A 21,059-nucleotide genomic window follows, 5' to 3' on the forward strand; every position below is an offset into this window, starting at 1 on the left:
TGATATGATGCCCTCTAAATCTATTATGTTTGACTCTCAGTTCCTTCAGGTTTCTTGCTGAAATGATCAAATAATTACAGGTTTACAAACAAACTACAGACCACATTCTCTGTAATAATCTAGAACTCAATTTTAAAAAAGATATGAGAAATATAAATACTTAAAAATTATAAGCATTCTTGTAAAGTAATTCTTGGATTAAAGAAGAAGTTAAAAATATAAATGTACAAAAAGAACATTAAAACAATAGATTAAAAATATGGGATGGGATCCAACTCTACTCAGAGGAAAATTCATAGTCCCATAAAATGCCTGATCTAAAATAAAAAAGAAGGGCAACAAACTAAGCATTAAAATAGGAAAAAATAATTTTAAATAAATAAATGAGGAAGGAACTCATAAAAATGGAAATGTGTAGAGAGCAAAACTATTGAGTTACCTTTTATTGATAATATTTCTAGAACTTGTCCAGACCAATCATGATACAGAAATTGCTACTAGTTCTGAACAAAGGTGAAGAATAGCAAGTATCAATTTTGTAACATACTATGAAAGAAACAGGAGATTTTAAGGACACTTAAAAAAAATTTTTTTAATTTTATTATATTTAAATTCAGTTAATTAACAGATAGTGCATCATTAGTTTCAGAGGTAGAGTTCAGTAATTCATCTGTTGCATATAACACCCAATGCTCATCACATCCCACATGCCCTCCTTAATGCCCATCACCCAGTTACCCCCCACCCACCACCTCTCCCACAACCCTCAGTTTGTTTCCTATAGTTAAGAGTCTCTCATGGTTTGTGTCCTTCTCTGACCCATCTTATTTTTTTTCCCTCCCTTCCCGTAGGATCCTCTGTTTTGTTTCTTAATTTCCATATATGAGTGAAATCATATGATAATCGTCTTTCTCTGATTGACTTATTTCACTTAGCATAATACCCTCTAGTTCCATCCATGTTGTTGCAAATGGCAAGAGTTCATGTTTTGATGGCTGAGTAATGTTCCCTTGTATATATGTACCACATCTTCTTTATCCATTCATCTGTGGATGAACATCTGGGCTTTTTCCATAGTTTGGCTATTGTAGACATTGCTGCTATAAACATTAGGGTGCAGGTGCCCCTTTGGATCACTATATTTGTATTCTTTGGGTAAATAGCTAGTAGTGCAATTGCTGGGTTGTAGGGTAGTTCCACTTTTAACTTCTTGAGGAACCTCCATACTGTTTTCCAGAGTGGCTGCACCAGCTTGCATTCCCACCAATGTGTAAGAGGGTTCCCCTTTCTCTGTATCCTTGCCAACATTTGTTGTTTCCTGACTTGTTAATTTTAGCCATTCTGACTGGTGTGAGGTGGTATCTCATTGTGGTTTTGATTTGTATTTCCCTGATGCCAAGTGATGTAGAGCATTTTTTCATGTGTCTGTTGGCCATTTGTATGTCTTCTTTGGAAAAATGTCTGTTCATGTCTTCTGCCCATTTCTTGATTGGATTATTTGGTTTTTGGGTGTTGAGTTTGGTAAGTTCTTCATAGATTTTGGATACTAGCCCTTTATCTGATATGTCAACTGCAAATATCTTCTCCCATTCTGTAGGTTGTCTTTTGGTTTTGTCAATTGTTTCCTTTGCTGTGCAAAAGCTTTTTATCTTGATGAAGTCCCAATAGTTCATTTTTGCTTTTGTTTCCCTTGCCTTTGGAAACTTATCTAGCAAGAAGTTGCTGAGGCTGAGGTCGAAGAGGTTGCTGTCTATGTTCTCCTCCAGGATTTTGATGGATTTCTGTCTCATATTTAGGTCTTTCATCCATTTTGAGTTTATTTTTGTGTATGGTGTAAGAAAGTGGTCCAGTTTCATTCTTCTACATGTGGCTGTCCAATTTTCCCAACACCATTTGTTGAAGAGACTGTCTTTTTTCCACTGGATATTCTTTCCTGCTTTGTCGAAGATTAGTTGACCATAGAGTAGAGGAGGAGATATTTGAAAATGACATTATCAGTCATATACAATATATATATGGAATATATATATAATGGAATATTACTCAGCCATCAAAAAATGAAATTTTGCCATTTGCAACGACATGGATGGAACTGGAGTGTATTATGCTAAATGAAATAAGTCAATCAGAGAAAGATAATTATCACATGGTTTCATTAATATGTGGAATATAAGAAATAGTGCAGAGGATCACAGGGGAAGGGAGGGAAAATTGAATGGGAAGAAACCAGAAAGGGAGCAAACCATGAGAGATTACAACTACAGGAAGCAAACTGAGGGTTGTGAGAAGGGAGGTGGCTGGGGGTCACTGGGTGACAGGCATTAAGGAGGGCACGTGATGTGATGAGCACTGGGTGTTATATGCAACTGATGAATTACTGAACTCTGCATCTGAAACTAATGATGTACTATGTGTTGGCTAATGGAATTTAACTTAAAAAAAAGATACAGTAATGAAAACATGAGTTTCAGAAAGAAAGAAGTTGAGTCAATGCACAAAAATATAAATTCTATAAACAGATCTAAGTACAGTAGGAATTTAGGACATAATAAGGTTTATATTTCACAGTAGCAGAGAAGGGGATTATTTCATAACTGGTACTGGAATAACTTATGGCCACATATTTGAAAAAACTTAACTTGGATAGCCTTATAGTTTTCATGAAAATAGATTCTGGAACCAAGAAATCATGAAGGCACCAAAATCTGGACGAACATTTATATGTTCCAGGATGGTCTTTTTAAGCATGAAAACCATAAAAGAAGAGGCTGATAAATATAATTATATAAAAATAAAATGTTCTACACATCCCCCCCCACATAAACATACCTACACACAACTTAAAAATAAAGAACAAAAGGAAAGTGTCTGTGAACATATATATGTTTGAAAAAGGGTTAAGATCTTAGTTTACAAAAAGCTCTAAGTAATCAGATAAAAAAGAAAAATATCCCAACAGAAAAAAAAGGCACAAAGAATATGAACAGTCAGTACCCAAAATAGAATAAAATGGTCAATGAGTTTTTGAAGCAATGTTCAAATTCACAGAAATAGAGATATCCAAATAAAACAATGATGCATCATATTTTGCGTAACACAAAAAAATTACTCATACTTCTCATTCAATACTGGTGGGAGAGTAACACATTGCTTTATTGTATTTTCTAAAGTGTTCAAAGTTGCTATAATATCACTGTAATAATAATAAAAAAATAATAAAAACAAAGACATAAAAACAGATAAGATTAGGGTTTAATTTATATACAAATCTCTGGAAACTTAAGTAAGGTAGTATTTTTCTGAAGTCACTTAAAGATCTTAAAAAATTATCTTTGGTGCATATAAAAAAATTCAGTAACATAAGTAGGGAACAATTTCATTATATAAATATTCCATCCACAATCTACAAAGACTAGCAATATATGTCATTTATGATCTATTTTAAGATTATTTGGAATTATACTGAACTCTACATCCGAAATTAATGATATACTAGATGTTGGCTAAATGAATTTAAATTAAAAAAAAAAGATTATTTGGAATTAGTACATGCAACCTATTTATCTAACTATTCAAACTTCAAAACACTCTGATATGTTGTTTCAGTGGTCCAGAACATTATGAATTCAAGATATGTCAGCTTTTTAAAAAATCATGTTTAAGTCTTCCCCAATTCTTATGATCCGTTTTATTAGCACTTTTTTTTTTTTTATTTTATCACTTGCCCCCAGTCAACTTGCCCCCAACCACCTTAGCTTAGTCTTCTTAGTCCAAATAATTGGGACAGAAAAACATGAGCAATATCCACTGGGGGAGAAAATGAGCTTCCTCAACAACACAGGCTCTCATGAAAACCAAAGAGAGAACAAAAACAAAAGACAAAGTTCATTGTATTTCTTCACAAAACACGGGCCAATTTCAACTTCTGCTAATCTGAATTGCCTTACTTCCTTTTCTTTTTTAATTTTTTTGAGAAGGAAAGTAATGTCTGTTCTGACTGCACATGAGGATATAAATCTTTATATTTGTATACTTATATTAATATATATTCTATGTGGCACAGCATAAATATTCATATATGCTAGGTCATATATAAATGTATATGTGTTTTTATATATGCTCTGTCATATATTAATAAATATATGCCTATGTTGTTGCATTTCTTTTTATCAGTATTCTTTCAATATCTATCAATTATCTGACAAAAAATGTTTGCTCAGAATATAAACTGACAGATTTGATAAGTGCTATAGAAGACTTGCCTGGTTTGGTGACAGATTTTCTGATATGACAACATTCTGAGGTAAAGAAATGCTTTTTGAAACAAATAAACAAAAATCCTCCAAAGTATTCATAATAGGTTTTCCTTTAAAATTGGTGGAATTTATTACTATATAAATATAATTGTATCTGATTATTACTTCTATTCAAACTATCTTTTCTTTGTAAAATTCATTTTGTTTTAGTTTAATGTCTTTGGTTTTTCTAACAATTCTGTGCATAATAATTATAGGCATTGTTCAAAATTAGCTAAATACTAAATTGCTTTCCATAATCATTGATTGAATTAGAATTTATTGCTTGCTTCTGCTTTCATTCATTGGAATCATTTATACTTCTAAATTAGACAAGTGATTTATGTAATGTGGCCAATCAGAAATGAATCAAATTAAAAAACAAACCAGAGAAATTATGTTATTTTAAAAAAAGGTTTTAACACTGCATCAAAAACTTATGATGTACTATATGCTGGCTAACTGACCATAATAAAAAAAAAAAAAAAAAGAAAAAACAAAGAAGGCACCAAAAAAATAATAAAAAAAAAATTAAAAAGGCTTTAAGTCCAAGGCCAATTTTAAGTGGAAAGTTTTCAATGTTCTAATGATTTTGTGCAGTGTAGTCATTTAATCTGTTCTAAAGGAACCATTCTGGGACTGAAATCAGATGACCTGGATTCCCAGAATAGTTCTGCTACTTACTTGTTTTGTACTCTTGTCAATTCCCTCATCTTTGTGTGATAATAATATCTATCTCACAGGGCTGCTGTAAAGATTGAATGAAAGGCTTGTGTGAGGAGCCTATGTGACTGTGCACTTTAAAGGCTTAACTAAGAAGTTCTCAGGCTACTGTTGGAGGCACGTAATAGTGTCACACAGGAGGGTTGCCAACAGGAGAAACCACATTCAGCTTGCACCCCAATCTGAAAGGCATGCTTCTTCTCAAAGGGATCAGAATAAAGCCCTGCTCCATCACTGAATTAGTGGTAGAATGTGGCCAAACACAATGGGATAGAATGTTGGCCATGCAGAGAACATTTTCTTTGAATGCTTAGGTTAGGTTAACCTGTGGAGATAAGGGGATCAAGGATTTGGTGGAACACATTTGGCAGAATCATCTTAAAAATACAGTTGGTAAAGTTTCTAGTAAAGACCACGATAAGGTAAGTCAAAGTAATCATCTCAGGTTGGAATAAGAACATGATGAGTGAAAAGGAGGTCAGAAGAGCTGGAAAAAGGGAAAGTCAGACCAGAATGAAGGTTGCTAGCTTAACTACAATAAGCTAAAGAGATTCATTAGTGAAGAGGAACTAGATTTTTTTTATCAGATCCCTATTTTACATGGTTTGTTATATATAATTATGTTAATTATATAATGAAATTTTATTAGAGAAAAATCAGGTAATAAAATGTATCATTTTTACTCCTTCAGGTATTGTTATAAATAGATATCTGACTAGTAGTTTCAAGACTCTGATGCCTTAGCGTAGGCAATACTAGGTAAGTATCACCTGGTTCAAACAATTGCTTTAATGAGATACTTCTTCTGTGTAGATGTGCTCCATGATACTAGCACTTAATTAATGAAAACTGTCATATATAATAATAATAATTATTATTATTTTTTTTAATAGAGTGAGAGCACAAGCAGGCAGAGTGGTAGGCAGAGGGAGAGGGAGAAGCAGGCTCTCTGTCGAGCAGGGACCCGGACATGGGGCTCGATCCCAGGACCCCAGGATCATGACCCGAGCCGAAGGCAGCCGCTTAACAGACTGAGCCACCCAGGTGCCCCTATATATAATAATTATTAAGATGTCTTTATCTTAATATTAATATTTTCATTGTCTCTGCATAAATACCATCAATATGCATACTTGAGAAGATACAAGACTCAAGATCCACCAACACCTAGGGGTCCACCTCTCCCTGTGAATTCTTGTCTACCAACACATAGGGACCATGAAATTACAACAGTGTAAACAGCCCCTGCCCTTGGTTGAAAGTCAAACCTATTTACCAGCACTGTTTTCATTGATTGATTTACATTGACCTTTTTGGAAACTGAATTCTGAATTCCTGGGACCATAGGATCCACCTATTCTTCCTATCTTCACAAATTACATGGATGTAACACACTGATATCCAGCCCGGATCACCACTCACATGGTTCTCTATATCATATTGTAGGTACCTCATGGTTACCTAGACTTCTGATTCTGGTTACTTCCAGTCTGTCATATCCTTTTTGTTTCCTAAGCTTTGATGTGTCATTATCCTTCATCCCCCCGTTATTAACCATGGCTAAAGCAACATGAGCATTGACAGACAGCATCTGCTTGGGAACAGTATGCTTGAATGTAGGCTGATGTGCACACTTCAGGGGCAAGTGTGAGATCACCCATGTGTTCAATTCATTAGATTCCCTCCCTGATTGTCACATTGTCCAAGGGGTTTGATGCTGCTGCTGGTGGAGCTGCATAGTTTTCTCAAAAAATTGTTTAGTCTGTGTACATGATTACCCTTGGACTCAAGCAGATGTACCTCATTCTTATTTCTTGCCACTTTGAAGGATCCAAGTGAGGAGGAGAGCTTCCTCATCTACTCTTTTAAAGAAGAGGCAGGAATGGTTTACTTTGATCAACTTGGATAACCAGAATCTGGGTCTTGGGAGAAATTCATCAGTCCATAAAATACGAGTGCCTCTATCTAACACAACATCCAACCAATAAGCAAACACTGTATTATGCCAGTGATATTTAGTAGGGACATCCAAATGTGGCTTTTGTAGAATGGTGGTACTAGTCTGAAAGCACACACAATCCAGTGTTTGATCTCATAGATTGTTAGAACTTACCAACATCTGCATGGCCTGAAGTGCCCCATATATTCCCAGTTTGGTAGGCTTTACATGTCTTACAATTCAATTACAGATGCCTTCAAAAAAAACAAAAACAAACAAACAAAGACAAATGCCTTTTCTCTTAAGAGATAGAAAGAGCTTCTTAGCATTTGACAAAGTACAGCAACCTTTCTTGATTAAAACTCTTCAGAGTGTAGAGATAGAGGGTACATACCTCAATATCATAAAAGCCATCTATGAAAAACCCACAGTGAATAGCATTCTCAATGGGGAAAAACTGAGAGCTTTCCCCCTAAGGTCAGGAACACTTCAGGGATGTCCGCTATCACCACTGCTATTCAACATAGTACTAAAAGTCCTAGCCACAGCAATCAGACAACAAGAAGAAATCAAAGGCGTCTGAATTGGCAAAGAAGAAGTCAAACTCCCACTCTTTGCATATGATATGATACTTTATGTGGAAAACCCAAAAGACTCCACCCCAAAACTGCCAGAACTCGTACAGGAATTCAGTAAAGTGGCAGATATAAAATCAATGCACAGAAATCAGTTGCATTCATATACACCAACAACAAGACAGAAGAAAGAGAAATTAAGGAGTCGATCCCATTTACAATTGCACCCAAAACCATAAGATACCTAGGAATAAATCTAACCAAAGAGGCTAAGAATCTGTACTCAGAAAACTATAAAATACTCATGAAAGAAATTGAGGAAGACACAAAGAAATGGAAAAACGTTCCATGCTCATGGATTGGAAGAACAAACATTGTGAAGATGTCAATGCTTCCTAGAGCAATCTACACATTCAATGCAATCCCCATCAAAATATCATCCACTTTTTTCAAAGAAATGGAACAAATTATCCTAAAATTTGTATGGAACCAGAAGAGACCCTGAATAGCCAGAGGAATGTTGAAAAAGAAAAGCAGAGCTGGCGGTATCACAATTCCGGACTTCCAGCTCTATTACAAAGCTGTCATCATCAAGACAGTATGGTACTGGCCCAAAAACAGACACATAGATCAGTGGAACAGAATAGAGAGCCCAGAAATGGACCCTCAACTCTATGGTCAACTCATCTTTGACATAGCAGGAAAGAATGTCCAATGGAAAAAAGACAGTCTCTTCAACAAATGGTGTTGGGAAAATTGGACAGCCACATGCAGAAGAAAGAAACCGGACCATTTCCTTACACCACACACAAGAATAGACTCCAAATGGTTGAAAGACCTAAACGTGAGACAGGAGTCCATCAAAATCCTAGAGGAGAACACAGGCAGCAACCTCTTCGACCTCAGCCGCAGCAACTTCTTCCTAGAAACGTTGCCAAAGGCAAGGGAAGCAAGGGCAAAAATGAACTACTGGGACTTCATCAAGATAAAAACTTTTGCACAGCAAAGGAAACAGTCAACAAAACCAAAAGACAACCTACAGAATGGGAGAAGATATTTGCAGTTGACATATCAGATAAAGGGCTAGTATCCAAAATCTATAAAGATTTGTTTATCAAATTGATGAGTTTATCAAACTCAACACCCAAAGAACAAATAATCCAATCAAGAAATGGGCAGAAGACATGAACAGACATTTTTCCAAAGAAGACATCCAAATGGCCAACAGACACATGAAAAAGTGCTCAATATCACTCAGCATCAGGGAAATCCAAATCAAAACCTCAATGAGATACCACCTCACACCAGTCAGAATGGCTAAAATTAACAAGTCAGGAAATGACAGATGTTGGCGAGGATGTGGAGAAAGGGGAACCCTCCTACACTGTTGGTGGGAATGCAAGCTGGTGCAGCCACTCTGGAAAACAGTATAGAGGTTCCTCAAAAAGTTGAAAATAGAGCTGCCCTACAACCCAGCAATTGCACTACTGGGTATTTACCCCAAAGATACAAATGTAGTGATCCGAAGGGGTATATGCACCTCAATATTTATAGCAGCAATGTCTACAGTAGCAAAACTATGGAAAGAGCCAAGATGTCCATCAACAGATGAATGGATAAAGAAGATGTGGTATATATATACAATGGAATATTATGCAACCATCAAAATAAAACAAAATCTTGCCATTTGCAACAACATGGATGGAACTAGAAGGTATTATGCTAAGCGAAATAAGTCAGTCAGAGAAAGACATGTATCATATGATATCACTGATATGAGGAATTCTTAATCTCAGGAAACACACTGAGGGTTGCTGGAGTGGTGGGAGGTGGGAGGGATGGGGTGGCTGGGTGATAGACAGTGGGGAGGGTATGTGCTATGGTGAGCACTGTGAATTGTGTAAGATTGATGAATCACAGACCTGTACCTCTGAAACAAGTAATACATTATATGTAAAAAAAAAAAAGAAGATAATAGGAAGGGAAAAATGAAGGGAGAGACATCAGAGGGGGAGACAAACCATGAGAGACTATGGACTCTGAGAAACAAACTGAGGGTTCTAGAAGGGAGGGGGTGGGGAGAGGGGTTAGCCTGGTGATGGGTATTAAAGAGGGCACGTATTGAATGGAGCACTGGGTGTTATACACAAACAATGAATCATGGAACACTGCATCAAAAACTAATGATGTAATGTATGGTGATTAACATAACATAATAAAATAAAATTTAAAAAAAAAGAGAGCTTCTTAGGGAACACAACACAAAGTGTTTTTGACACCTGCTTGGGTTTTTCTGAAAAGCAATCTTTTAACCTATATAATAAAACCAACAGACAGATTGTCTTGGTACAGTGTAGCCAAAGGATTTAAGATGGAAGCTTCTAATAAACTGTCTTTGAGAAACACCACAGGTGGTAACTCCACAAAAGGAGGCTATGCTCCTTTCAGAGTACAGCCGATGCACCACAACTCCATCACACTGACATTCGAGCTGCCTTAACCTTTCATCTCCTATGGCTGACTTTCTCTTGCACACCACTCTGCAAGAAGTGAGGAAGTGATGCAGTCTGTGATACCTGAAATACGATTTTGCTCATACTTTACAACTCAGCTGAAAATCACCCCTTCCAGGGTTCCCATAACCTCCCGTGCTTATCCACACTTAACATCACGCTCTGGAATTTTTTTTCTCATCTCCACTAAACTGTGAGCACCAGGAGGAAAGGCTCTCTATCTTAATCAACTTCATATCTCCAGTACTTAGAACCGTTCTGGCATATAGTAGATAGTCAATATTTATTGACTGAATTAATGAATCAATCAAGCAATCAGTGGTATAGGCTATATGTGAACTGAATAAATGAGTGAATACGTGGATATTACGTTTTAGTAATTTTGATTAAATACAAAGAGGACTTAGACACAACCCAACCCAAAGTCTAGGAACAAGATCAGAAAATGTCATCCTTACAGAAGTTAACAAGAACCCACACATCATGTATGAAATGAGCTAATCCTGCAAGCATTTCTAGAAGTCATGGCTGGCAGTATGATTTTGAGGGAGCTTCTCCATTAAATCAAGGTATCCTTTCTTTTTTTTTTTTTTTGGCAGCACACAGCATCCCGGTGAAAATGCAGTAAATTTAAATAACTTAGAACTTTGGGATTTTGTAAGAAGCTCCACCAGAGATTTCTCAGGGTCCTGGAGTAGATAAGAGCAGCCTGTGTGAATGGGTAGTAAGAGCTGCTCTATGGCAAGCTGTTTGTGACATGGTTAATTTCATATTCCTAACTGGCCATTTATCTTGGGTCTGCTAAACTAGGTTGACCCAACCGTGTACCCTAGACTGGCAGATAATAAAAAATAAGCTGCAGGCATTCCAGCTCTACTTGTGGCAACTGCCTAGGGCTTCCTTACTTTGTTTCCAGGCCCTTAATGTGAGTCCTGTTCTGTTCCAGTTCTGCCTCACTTCCAGCCTGCCGCCTTTGTTTTCATTTTATGGTCTGGTTCTCACCCAATCTCAGCTTTGATCATTGGAGTATTCAAAGGCCTGGGCTTGAGCTCACCTCTGCCTCTTCCTGTTTTCAGCTACTTCAGGTAAATTATCCTGACCATCTTGGTTCTAGCGCCAAGAATTCAACCCCTGGCCCCAGCTCTCCTGGCTGACCTCTAGTCTGGTTCTGTCCTGTCTCCTACCAGAGAGAATCCAATATTATAGAAGCACATTTATAACTGTGACAACATGGAAAGTCAAGTGGCCATACTCCAGGTACAGTGCTCGGGAAATCTGGCACTCAGAAAAAAGCCATACTCCACAGGGAAGAACTAAGGCAAAACTTGGTAGCTTTCAGAGGCTGTGTTCTTTTTCTCCCCTTCCTAAGCTTTCTATCCTCCAACCACATTAAAATCCTGAGGGAATCTGGAGGAATTGCCAAAATCTGTAATTAAGATTTAAAAATTCCTGACAACCAGCCAGAATTCTCAGGAGAAACAGAAGGGGTAGTTGGATGTCTTGTCTGATGGAGAGTCTGGCTCATGTAACCTGGCAGCCCTAGAGGGTTTCTTGCTGTACGGTACTCCTTTGATAGCCAGGGTCCAATGGAAAGGATTGATAGTACCTTATACTGCTTTTGACAAGGAGGAAGAGAAGACACAGCAGCAGGCTGATGTGCAACTGAATTCTGACTTCTTGTCCAGGAGCTGTTATGGAATGGGCTCTGTGCAGGGGCCCAGATCAAAGGTCTCAGAACAAGATGAAAAGATGAACTGGCCCTGCTGAGTGAGCTTGGCAGCTCTTCTGAGTCATCTGACCTCCAGTCAGGTCTGAGTATTATCAGCTTCCTGACCATACCTTCTGGCCAAAAAGTCTGGCCTTCAGATTCCAGAGAAGTCAGGGAAGTGGGGATGCACACCTCACGCTGACATTGGCCAGGGAGATGCACCTCCAGAGAAGGTATGCCTCCAGACCCTTCTGGGCTAGAGTGCTCAGACTGGGCTACACCATTATCTACCACCAGGAAGTACAAGTGTGGCTCATGGCAATGAGGGAAAGGAAGAGGTTAACTCTACTTCCCCTGCCATGCTGAGCTGAAGACTGTTCTGGCCAGAGCAGAACTGAGTCATCAATGCCTGTCTATCAGTCAGTCTCATGGTTAACTCCAATTCATCAGCAAATATGAAGAACTGGTCTTAATCAAATAATGGCTTTTACTCAGAAATCTGATCATTTCTGTCCCAGCAGTAGGCTTCTCCAATCTGCCCTGATCTATTACTATGAAAACAGATGTGTTTAATTCTAGCTTTGCACAAAAGAAGACCTAGGGTAACAGAGTCCATCTACCTTGTACTGATTTTTAAAGGGGAATTCAAGGTGGTCATTGTCAATTACCTAGCATGCGGTGCTGCTCACTGTCAAAGCTTATAGGCCCACACTTGCGGGAGCCTGGCACCTCATTCGGCAATCCAATCACTCTGGCTGGTAACAAATCCGGAGGTTCAGAACGCTGAGCACTTGTAAGCAGTGGCAGGCTTCCTTTCCTAAAACTTTTGAGCAACTGATTACTTACGTATCAGGCAGCCAGAATCATGGGGCTGATACTTTGTCTTGTAGGTTTGATTAGTAGGGGTAACTGAGACTAAGTCATTCTGAGAGCTCCTCTGTCCTAAAAACTTACATTTCAGTGCTGTTGAAATTCAATGACAAATTGGATGCAAACAATAGGCAGGGGCTTCTACTTACTTAGCATTCTGATTTCAGACATATCCACAGTGACTCACTGAGAGGATCAATGGAAGAGTAGCTGATTTACCCCAAAATGGCAGGTTCCTACTCCTGGCTCCATTCTCTGCTCTGGAAAGTCACCAAGGCCCTTCTAAGGCATTAAACATGGCACACTGGGAATTACAGCAGCTGTGTCTAGCCCAGTGTTTTTCAAAGCACAATTGCCTGGAGTTAGAACAAATTGAGACTCTAAGGCTTGCATTTCTCCTGCCCCCAAATGCCCTTGGGATAGCATGATACTGTACTTTATATCAGAGCCCTCCCTATGCCAGGGCTACCAAACAATTCTGGTGGTGGTGGCTGTCCTTATAAAAAACAGTAAATTTCATTCCTTAGTTGCTCAAACCATGTTCTCTTCATCAGGTAGGTGGTAGTCTCTCTCAAGATCACTTCTATAATAATTTCTGTGGTCTTGCTCCTCAGGTAAATTTTCCAGAAGCTTCTACATCTGAATTTACCTATCTGCTGCCATTGCCCAGCCAGGGACAGTTAGACAGACTTGGCTGGAATTTCTCTATCACAATGTGTGTAGACACTATGATTGGGTCTACCTATCTTGTCACTCAAAAATTCATGTAGAATTTTTCCACACAGAATACCCTCTCTCATAGTAATGACTACTGCATTCTATTTTCTTTGCTTCACTGCTAAGGTTGATAACTTACAGAGGTATAGACCATCCAAAAAAAGCTTAGAAGTGACTGCTCAATATGTGAAAGACTACGGTAAGTCCAGTGTACCAAAGAATATAACTGACAGGCCCTGGGCACTGGGTAGGAGGGGTGGGGTGGGAGGATCTTCCAGGTGGGAGGGTTTCTGGTTCTCAACCCAATACCTCTGCCCCACACCAAAATTCAGACTTCCTTGGATCCGTTCAAGTTTCTTGAGATTAACAACTTCATGTGTTCTTGTTATATTTAGCTGGCAAGACATAGTTTTAGAGTTCAGATCTTCAAAGCTTGTTCTAAAATATTAGGTGGGCAGTCTGAGTAACTAATTGAAGATAAGCTGGACTTGATGCACAGAAACTAGCTCCTGTAGTTAGCAACGCAGGTAGAGGATGAATCAGTAAATCAGTGGTAGGAAGCCCAGGGAGGCCTTAACCATCCTTTGTCTTGCCTGACCCCAGATGAGACGGAGCCTAGAAGAAGACTGGCTTCTCCCTAAACTATGTGATCAAGAGCAAATAAAAATGGGTGGTGGACATTCACTGTAGTTTTATTCATGTCAGCCATCCAAAATTCTTCTTCCTTGACTATATCCTTCTCACCCCTCATTCTATCTGGGTACCAATCCTTTGGCTTTGTAAACCGTTTCTTAATTCTGGTCTAATGCCTTGGACTTGATACCTTAATTCAACCATTCCTACCATGGTTCTCTAATGAAGTTAGGTTGTCACCAATTCTAGTCATTTGAAGTGAAATACCCTTCCCATGACCTAAGGTCTCCTTTCATTCCCTCACCCCACAGACAGAAGTCCCAGACTTCTGCCAAACCTACTCCAGCTCTCTGAAACCCTTGGTCCACAGCAGTTAGAAGACAGCCTTGTTTCTTGGCAACCACAGGCCTAGGGCAACTACGGCTCCTTTTGAAAACCAATACATGGACATTCTGTTCTGTAAGTTATTATCACTATGGATGACTACACAAATCACTATTCTAGGGCATACTTGTGACTTCACCAAGACACAGCCACATAATGAGGCTTAGTCCGAAAAAGCCAGCCAGGTAGCCTTACTATTATGGGAGAAATTTAGGGGGTTGTGGCAAAACTCTAAGCAAAAGGGCAGAAGAAACTGAAGCTATGAAATGTATGACATATAAACTAAACTAGAATGATAGTGAGAACATTCCTTTCAGTATCAAACTTCTTTCCTAGCTATTTGGATGTTGATCATGATTCTTGTTACTTATCTTGGGAAGTGTTTGTATTTTAACAGATACCTCTGAAGTCTTAATCCAAATGAGTGATAATGTGGGGCATCAGGTACAATGGCAGGCAGAAGTTTCAAAGTAGAATGCCTAACAGAACATCTCAACCAAGAATGTGAAAGCAACTGCTTACTCTACTTAAAAGGCTACATTCCTGCATGTCTAGAAACAAAAGATATAAACATATCTCCATAGTCAAAAGACAAGGTGTTAAGACTTCTTTCTCAGCAGGGGATAAAAAGCAATAAAACAATTTCATTTGAAATTAAGGGTTCCTATACTTGACTGGCAAGTTTGTACTTTGAGACATTTTATGTGTCCTGAATAAACATGTATGTTATGAAATGAATTGAGTGCCTCCAAAATTCTTATGTTGAGGCCGTAACCCCACTGTGATGGTATTTGGAGGCAGAGCTTTGGGGAAGTAATTAGGTTTAGAAGAGTTTATGAGATTGGGGCCCCCGTGATGGGATTAGGGTCCTGTTAAGAAGGCAGACTAGAGTTCTCTCTCTCTGTTCATGTAAGGACACAGCGAGGTAGCCATCAGCAAGTCAGGAAGAGAGTCCTCACCAAGGAACTGAATCAGCTGGCATCCTGAACTTGGACTTTCTGGAACTGCGAGAAATGAATTCCTGTTGTTTAAGCCACCCAGTCTATATAGTATTTTCTTATGGCAACCTGAGCTAATACAACACATATCTTTTAAGTAAATAAAAATAATAATGATCTATTCACACTATCTACTAAAATTAATCAGTGTACTTGAGTAAGTTACCCAGTGATATCACTTGAGTGATACAGGCTTCAAGTTAGTATTCTATTTGTAAGGGAACTGATTAATACACTGCGAAGACTGGGTCATTCACTGGGAAGCCAGGGAACAAGGCAAGAGCTAAGCTGGAGAGCTACTGTCAGAAGCTGAGTCTAGAAAGCCATTGGATCAATACCAAAGCCTGGAGTTAAAGAATAAGAACAAGATAGAATCTGGAGTCTTTGGGTCAAGCAAATCAGATGAGACTTATGTAGGAAAGAAACAATCCATGGCCCATTTAGTCTCACATTCCTATTCTCCAGGGGAAAAAGACCTGGTAATAAACCACTGTATAAACAAATTTGGGGATGGGTATGTATACATCTGCTGCAGTGACAGAAGTATTAGTGTTAAACCATAACATATACAAATGCATCTTTAAAGTCTAGTTAGTGGAAAATCATAAGCCAAAAGTGCTATTGATAAAAATATGCATCACAACACACACTGTAGGGTTAACCCCAAAACCACAGCAACCTCAACTGATCATAAATTTAAACAGCAAGTTTTCATTAAAAACAAAAATCGCAGCAATTAAAGACCATGACCAGCTTGCAACAACATTGATGATCCTTCTACCAAAATGGTAATTCCAACTACAACTTGTTTGTGGGCATGCGCAGCAGATCTCCACAAATTGCCAAGTGCTTTGTGGTGGAGACTTAGAAAAATCTGTGTCTTCAAGAAGGCATGGCCAAATTTTAGTTTATGAAGACCAAATTTTAGTAACTGCCAAACTCATTCAGTAGGTAACTGCTAATAAGCAGCTGCTCTAAAAATCAAATGCTATGGAATTCTGGGTAATTTGCCAGTAAGAATCATGACAGGGACCTGCACCTGGGGAAGTTTGGGATTTACTAGGAGGAGTCCACTGCACAGTCGAGAACCACTAGCTGCTGGGTGCGGATGTTCTGGAATGGTGGTTGCTCTCAAGGAGTTGGGCTCCTGGCCTAGCCTGCTGCCCATGTCCACTGGGTTTTCAGTTTCCTCCCCACTCTTGGCTGAATAGCTCATGGTTATCCTATAACAATGGATGTCCTGGCTGCTCCATGAGGCTGTTCCTGCTTCCTCTTAGGAGAGATAAATGATGTTCTTGGCCAGACCATTCTTAAACTAGACCTCTCTCATGTGTACCCAGTTTATAGAGTGATGATTTAGGAAATGATGTTAAGCGATAAGGGTCAAATTTTAGCCTCTATAAGATGTGAACATGAACAAAAATTTGTTTTTATGCCTATGTCTAGGTGTAATATTTAAAAATTTTAAGCATCATAGCTTACGCTGACAGAGCTTTAAAAGTGTGGGCTCGAAGCCTGGATGTATCCGTTCTTTCAGGATGCTGCGTCTGGGTGTATCAATAGAGTATGCTAAGAATGTAAACTCTTCGAAGACTAATTTCTAAGTTATGCATTTACTTGAAGGATTAAAAATCCTGAGTAAATTTAGCAGTGATAAATGTGGACAACGGTTTCCTTTAGCTAAGCCGCCTATTGTTGCCCCTCTTCCTCCTATGAAAGGCTATTTATGCCAGATAATATAGTTTACAAGTTGAAGCATTTATTTTTTACTTATATGCAGGAATATATAACAAGTTTCCAAAGAGACAAAAGCTCTAATAACGGAATGATAATAGGATAGTTTACAGTAATATCCTAATACCTGTGTATGGTCTATTTTCCATCATGCAGTCAAAAGGAACAGAGCATATAAACATATATCAGAAATCCTAGGGTAATTTTCATTTCTAGGAAAACAGCAAAGGCTATAAACAAAATAAACTGTATTGCTAGATGGTCACATACTCCTAACAAAAGTTTATAATTTCCTGCAAAAGAAACATACCAGCTGCTTCAGGATGTGGGTAAGACAAGCATGCTCCTGTGGTAATGATTTCCCAAACAAGAAAAAAGTTAGAAAGGCAAATCTTTGCTAAGCTGCAGACTACCAGGTCTCCTGATTTATGAAAGCAATAAGAATAGAGTAGATAGAGCTGTTAAAGAAAATGCTTAGAAATAAATATTCTACACATTAGCAAAATCTGTCAGATAAAATGACTTTTAATTTACAACAGAAAAAAATACCTTCACATATTTTACTATTGTCAGAGCATTTATTATGTAGCATGATATTTTAGGTTGACACACTAGATCTACTATATTCCACAACCATACAAAATAAATATGCATGGATATCCTGTAAAGTTCTAGTCAATTCTTAAATAAAAATTCTCTTAATGATACAAATATAGATTCATCCAATTACAATGATGTACATTCAATTTCTCATAAGCTCACTTTTTTCTTTATCATTTTATCATAAATTTATCTTTTTAAAAATTTAAAAATTTTTTTTATTTTAAGTAGCCTCCATGTCCAGCATGGAACCCAGAGTGGGGCTTGAACCCACCACCCCAAATCAAGACCTGAGCTGAGATCAAAAGTCAGATACTTAACCAACTGAGCCACCCAGCTGCCTCCATAAATCTATGTGTTTTTTCAATATTTACATATTAGTGCTATTTCACACTTTGCCCTGTTCATTGTCATTCATTCATTTTATTCATGCATCCTTTTGACAAACATTTACTGTGTATTTGCTAAATATCAGCAAATGATTAGGTCAAATCATTCTTCCTTCTCAATTTTTCATGTTGCACTTACTACCCTTCTAAAAGTCATTCAGTGATATACTAATGGGCCTCATTCTTCATTACATTGATGCGTATTTACCTAGAATTGCCATCTGACAGCTATTAATTTTACATCTTTCTTCCTAAAGGTGAGATGAAATTCAGTGGGGAGAGCAGGGTGGTGAGGAAAGAAATTAATATGTACTATTTGTATCCAACATGCGGTGCACTTGACTAAGTATTTAACACGTATTACCCTAAATAAGTTTCATAACAACAAAATAAAGTAGGTATGTTTTTACCCCCATTTCATAAATTGGGAAACTGAGTCTCTCCCAGGCTGCCCAAGGTCTCACCTTGGTCTGCCTGACCCCAAAGGCTTTTAAGCAGCTCTTAAAGCACAAGTGTCACCCCTTACTTTTTCAAATCTCTGAATAACGTTTTGCTTGAATCTATGCTACTCCTAAAACTCAGACCTTTTCCTCTTCCATATGCCTCTAAAAACTACATACTATTTAAATAAATTACTAAAGAAATATCTTTATGCAAGGGTTTTGTAGCAAAGGTAGACAGCTCATACAAAGAAAATGCGAATGAATAAATTAAAATATTTAAAAAATTCTAAAATCTATTAGCCTTAACAATGTATTATGTTTTACTTTTTTCAGACCACTCTCCTACTATTACTGGGAGTAACAGATAACAGATTATGAATAGGCTAGGCATTTAAAACTCAGTACATAAATACAAATTAAACCAAGGGAAAAGGCAAATATAAAATGTCCATTTTTATTAATAGGGATGAAATAACATAATGTCATAAAATTAATGTTAAAGAAACACCATGTATTATGTTGCATTCTCTCTCATTATTCCCTACTAGTGAGTACCTTATATTCTTCATAATCATTGCTATCGAGCAAGTCCCTCTTATCCAGTTCTGTAAGTTGTTCTGCAGAGGGCTTAGCTGGTAGATGCTTAATGGAGGCTTGCTCATATATGGGCTTTCCATTAAAAAACAGTTCCTTCCAGTCATGCATCAACTTATATGGAATCATACTATAGCAAAAAAGATTTAAAAAAAGGTAGAGATGAATCAATCGTTGGTCAAATATACACCTTAAACCTCAGTCTTTGTATTATCATATTCATTCCCCAGGGTCTGCTGTTTGAGGCTAGGAATTCCACTTACTATTATTGCATATTACTAATGGCTAGTAGAACGTTTCAAACTTAGTAGGTTTGAACGAATCAATGTTACTTCAAGCCACTGGTTCCTCAAACTTTCATATTGACTGTGCATTAACAGAACAATATATCTGAAAATAATGAGCACTATCCTAAAATTTAGGTTCTTCTAAAACTTAGGTTCTTCTAAAACAATTCCCAGCTATGCCATTAAATGGCTGTGCAATCTTAGGAAACCCTTTAAATGCTCTAATATCAGTGTCTTCCTGTGCAAAATGAACAGACTGAGTATTTTCCAGAGCCCTTTTAGGATGGCAGTTGGTTTCCACATTTGCAAATAATTTGTAATAGAAAAATCAAATGTATGGTGGTTTTATTGTCATTGCCTATTTCATAACCTTTAAAATTACTTTTCAGTAACTATTTCTACTTAAATCTGATGAATGATTAAGAGGTAATCAGGACAGGCTGATGGGAAAATAGTTTCAAGAAGAACAAAATGCAAAGAAGGAAAGAGTCTGACATGATTCTGATGCATTTCTCTAGAAGTAGTTGGACTAGAGCTTGAAATTACAACAAAACAAGTAGTTTTTCATTTATTTCATTCTGATACATGCCACATGAATGAAACTTGAAGACATTAGGTTAAATGAAATAAGCCAGACACTAAAAGAACAAATCATATACAACTTCATTTATCTTGGATACCCAGAATAGACAAACTCACAGAGATCAAAAGTAAAACAGAGGTTTATCAGGGGCTGGAGAGTTATTTAATGTGTACAGTGCTTCAGTTTGGAATAATAAAAAAGTTCTGGAGATGGATGGTGGTGACAGTTGTGTAATAATGTAAATGTACTTATGCCACTAAAGTGTATATCTAAAATGATTAGAAGGGTAAATTTTATGTTATGTATGTTTTGCCACAATAAGAAAAGTAGTATTTCAATTAAATGTACAATTTCAAATATAATCATCTTATGTTTTCCATTAATAAAATATTTACAGTTGCTAAGGGTTACTTTGTAGAGATATGGAAGTTTAAAAATTGATAAGCTCAGGCGTAGAAATATTATAACATCAGAATTATTGAAATGGCATTGGTTTCTATGGTGAAGTGATTAATAACTTATAAATTGTCCAAAACTTAATCTTACAGTTACTTAGTTAATATCCTATTATCTGAATATTAATAATTTTAAGAAGCAATCTAAAAAGTCAGTTCTTCTGAGTAGGTTGATACCAAAAATATACCTGTGCTTTAGACAAAAATATATACTGATAATATCTTGTTCAATGAAGTAACATGAGTTTATCTTGACTCTTAGCAGTATAGACTAACATAATATATGTGTCACTGTTGTGTTCAATTGCAATTAAAAGACACTTATCTTATACAATACACAAAAAATGGATTAAAGACTCTAATGTAAGACCTGAAACCATAAAACTCCTAAAAGAAAACATAGGCAGTAAGGTCTCCGACATTGGTCTTGACAATGATTTTTTGGATTTGATACCAAAAGCAAAGGCAACAAAAGCAAAAATAAGCAAGCGTGACTTTTTCCAACTTAAAAGATTCTGCAAGGCAAAGGAAACAATCAACAAAAAGAAAAGGCAATCTACTGAATGGGGGAAAACATTTGCAAATATTTACAAATCACATACCTGATAATATCCAAAAT

At 37.3% G+C, this 21,059-nt stretch overlaps 1 protein-coding gene across 1 annotated transcript in view; it reads right to left on the bottom strand.

Annotated features, from left to right (window-relative positions):
* SPEF2 (sperm flagellar and cilia associated 2) overlaps positions 1 to 21,059 on the bottom strand; it is a 143,608-nt gene that overhangs the window by 80,085 nt on the left and 42,464 nt on the right. The window contains 1 exon segment of the mRNA XM_088023707.1: positions 19,077 to 19,245. Coding sequence (XP_087879833.1) covers positions 19,077 to 19,245 — 169 coding nt within the window.

Source organism: Eumetopias jubatus, unplaced genomic scaffold, assembly GCF_037043125.1.
Source record: "Eumetopias jubatus isolate StellerSeaLion01/CBP00866 unplaced genomic scaffold, mEumJub1_p1.0 scaffold_5, whole genome shotgun sequence".
Taxonomy (NCBI): domain Eukaryota; kingdom Metazoa; phylum Chordata; class Mammalia; order Carnivora; family Otariidae; genus Eumetopias; species Eumetopias jubatus.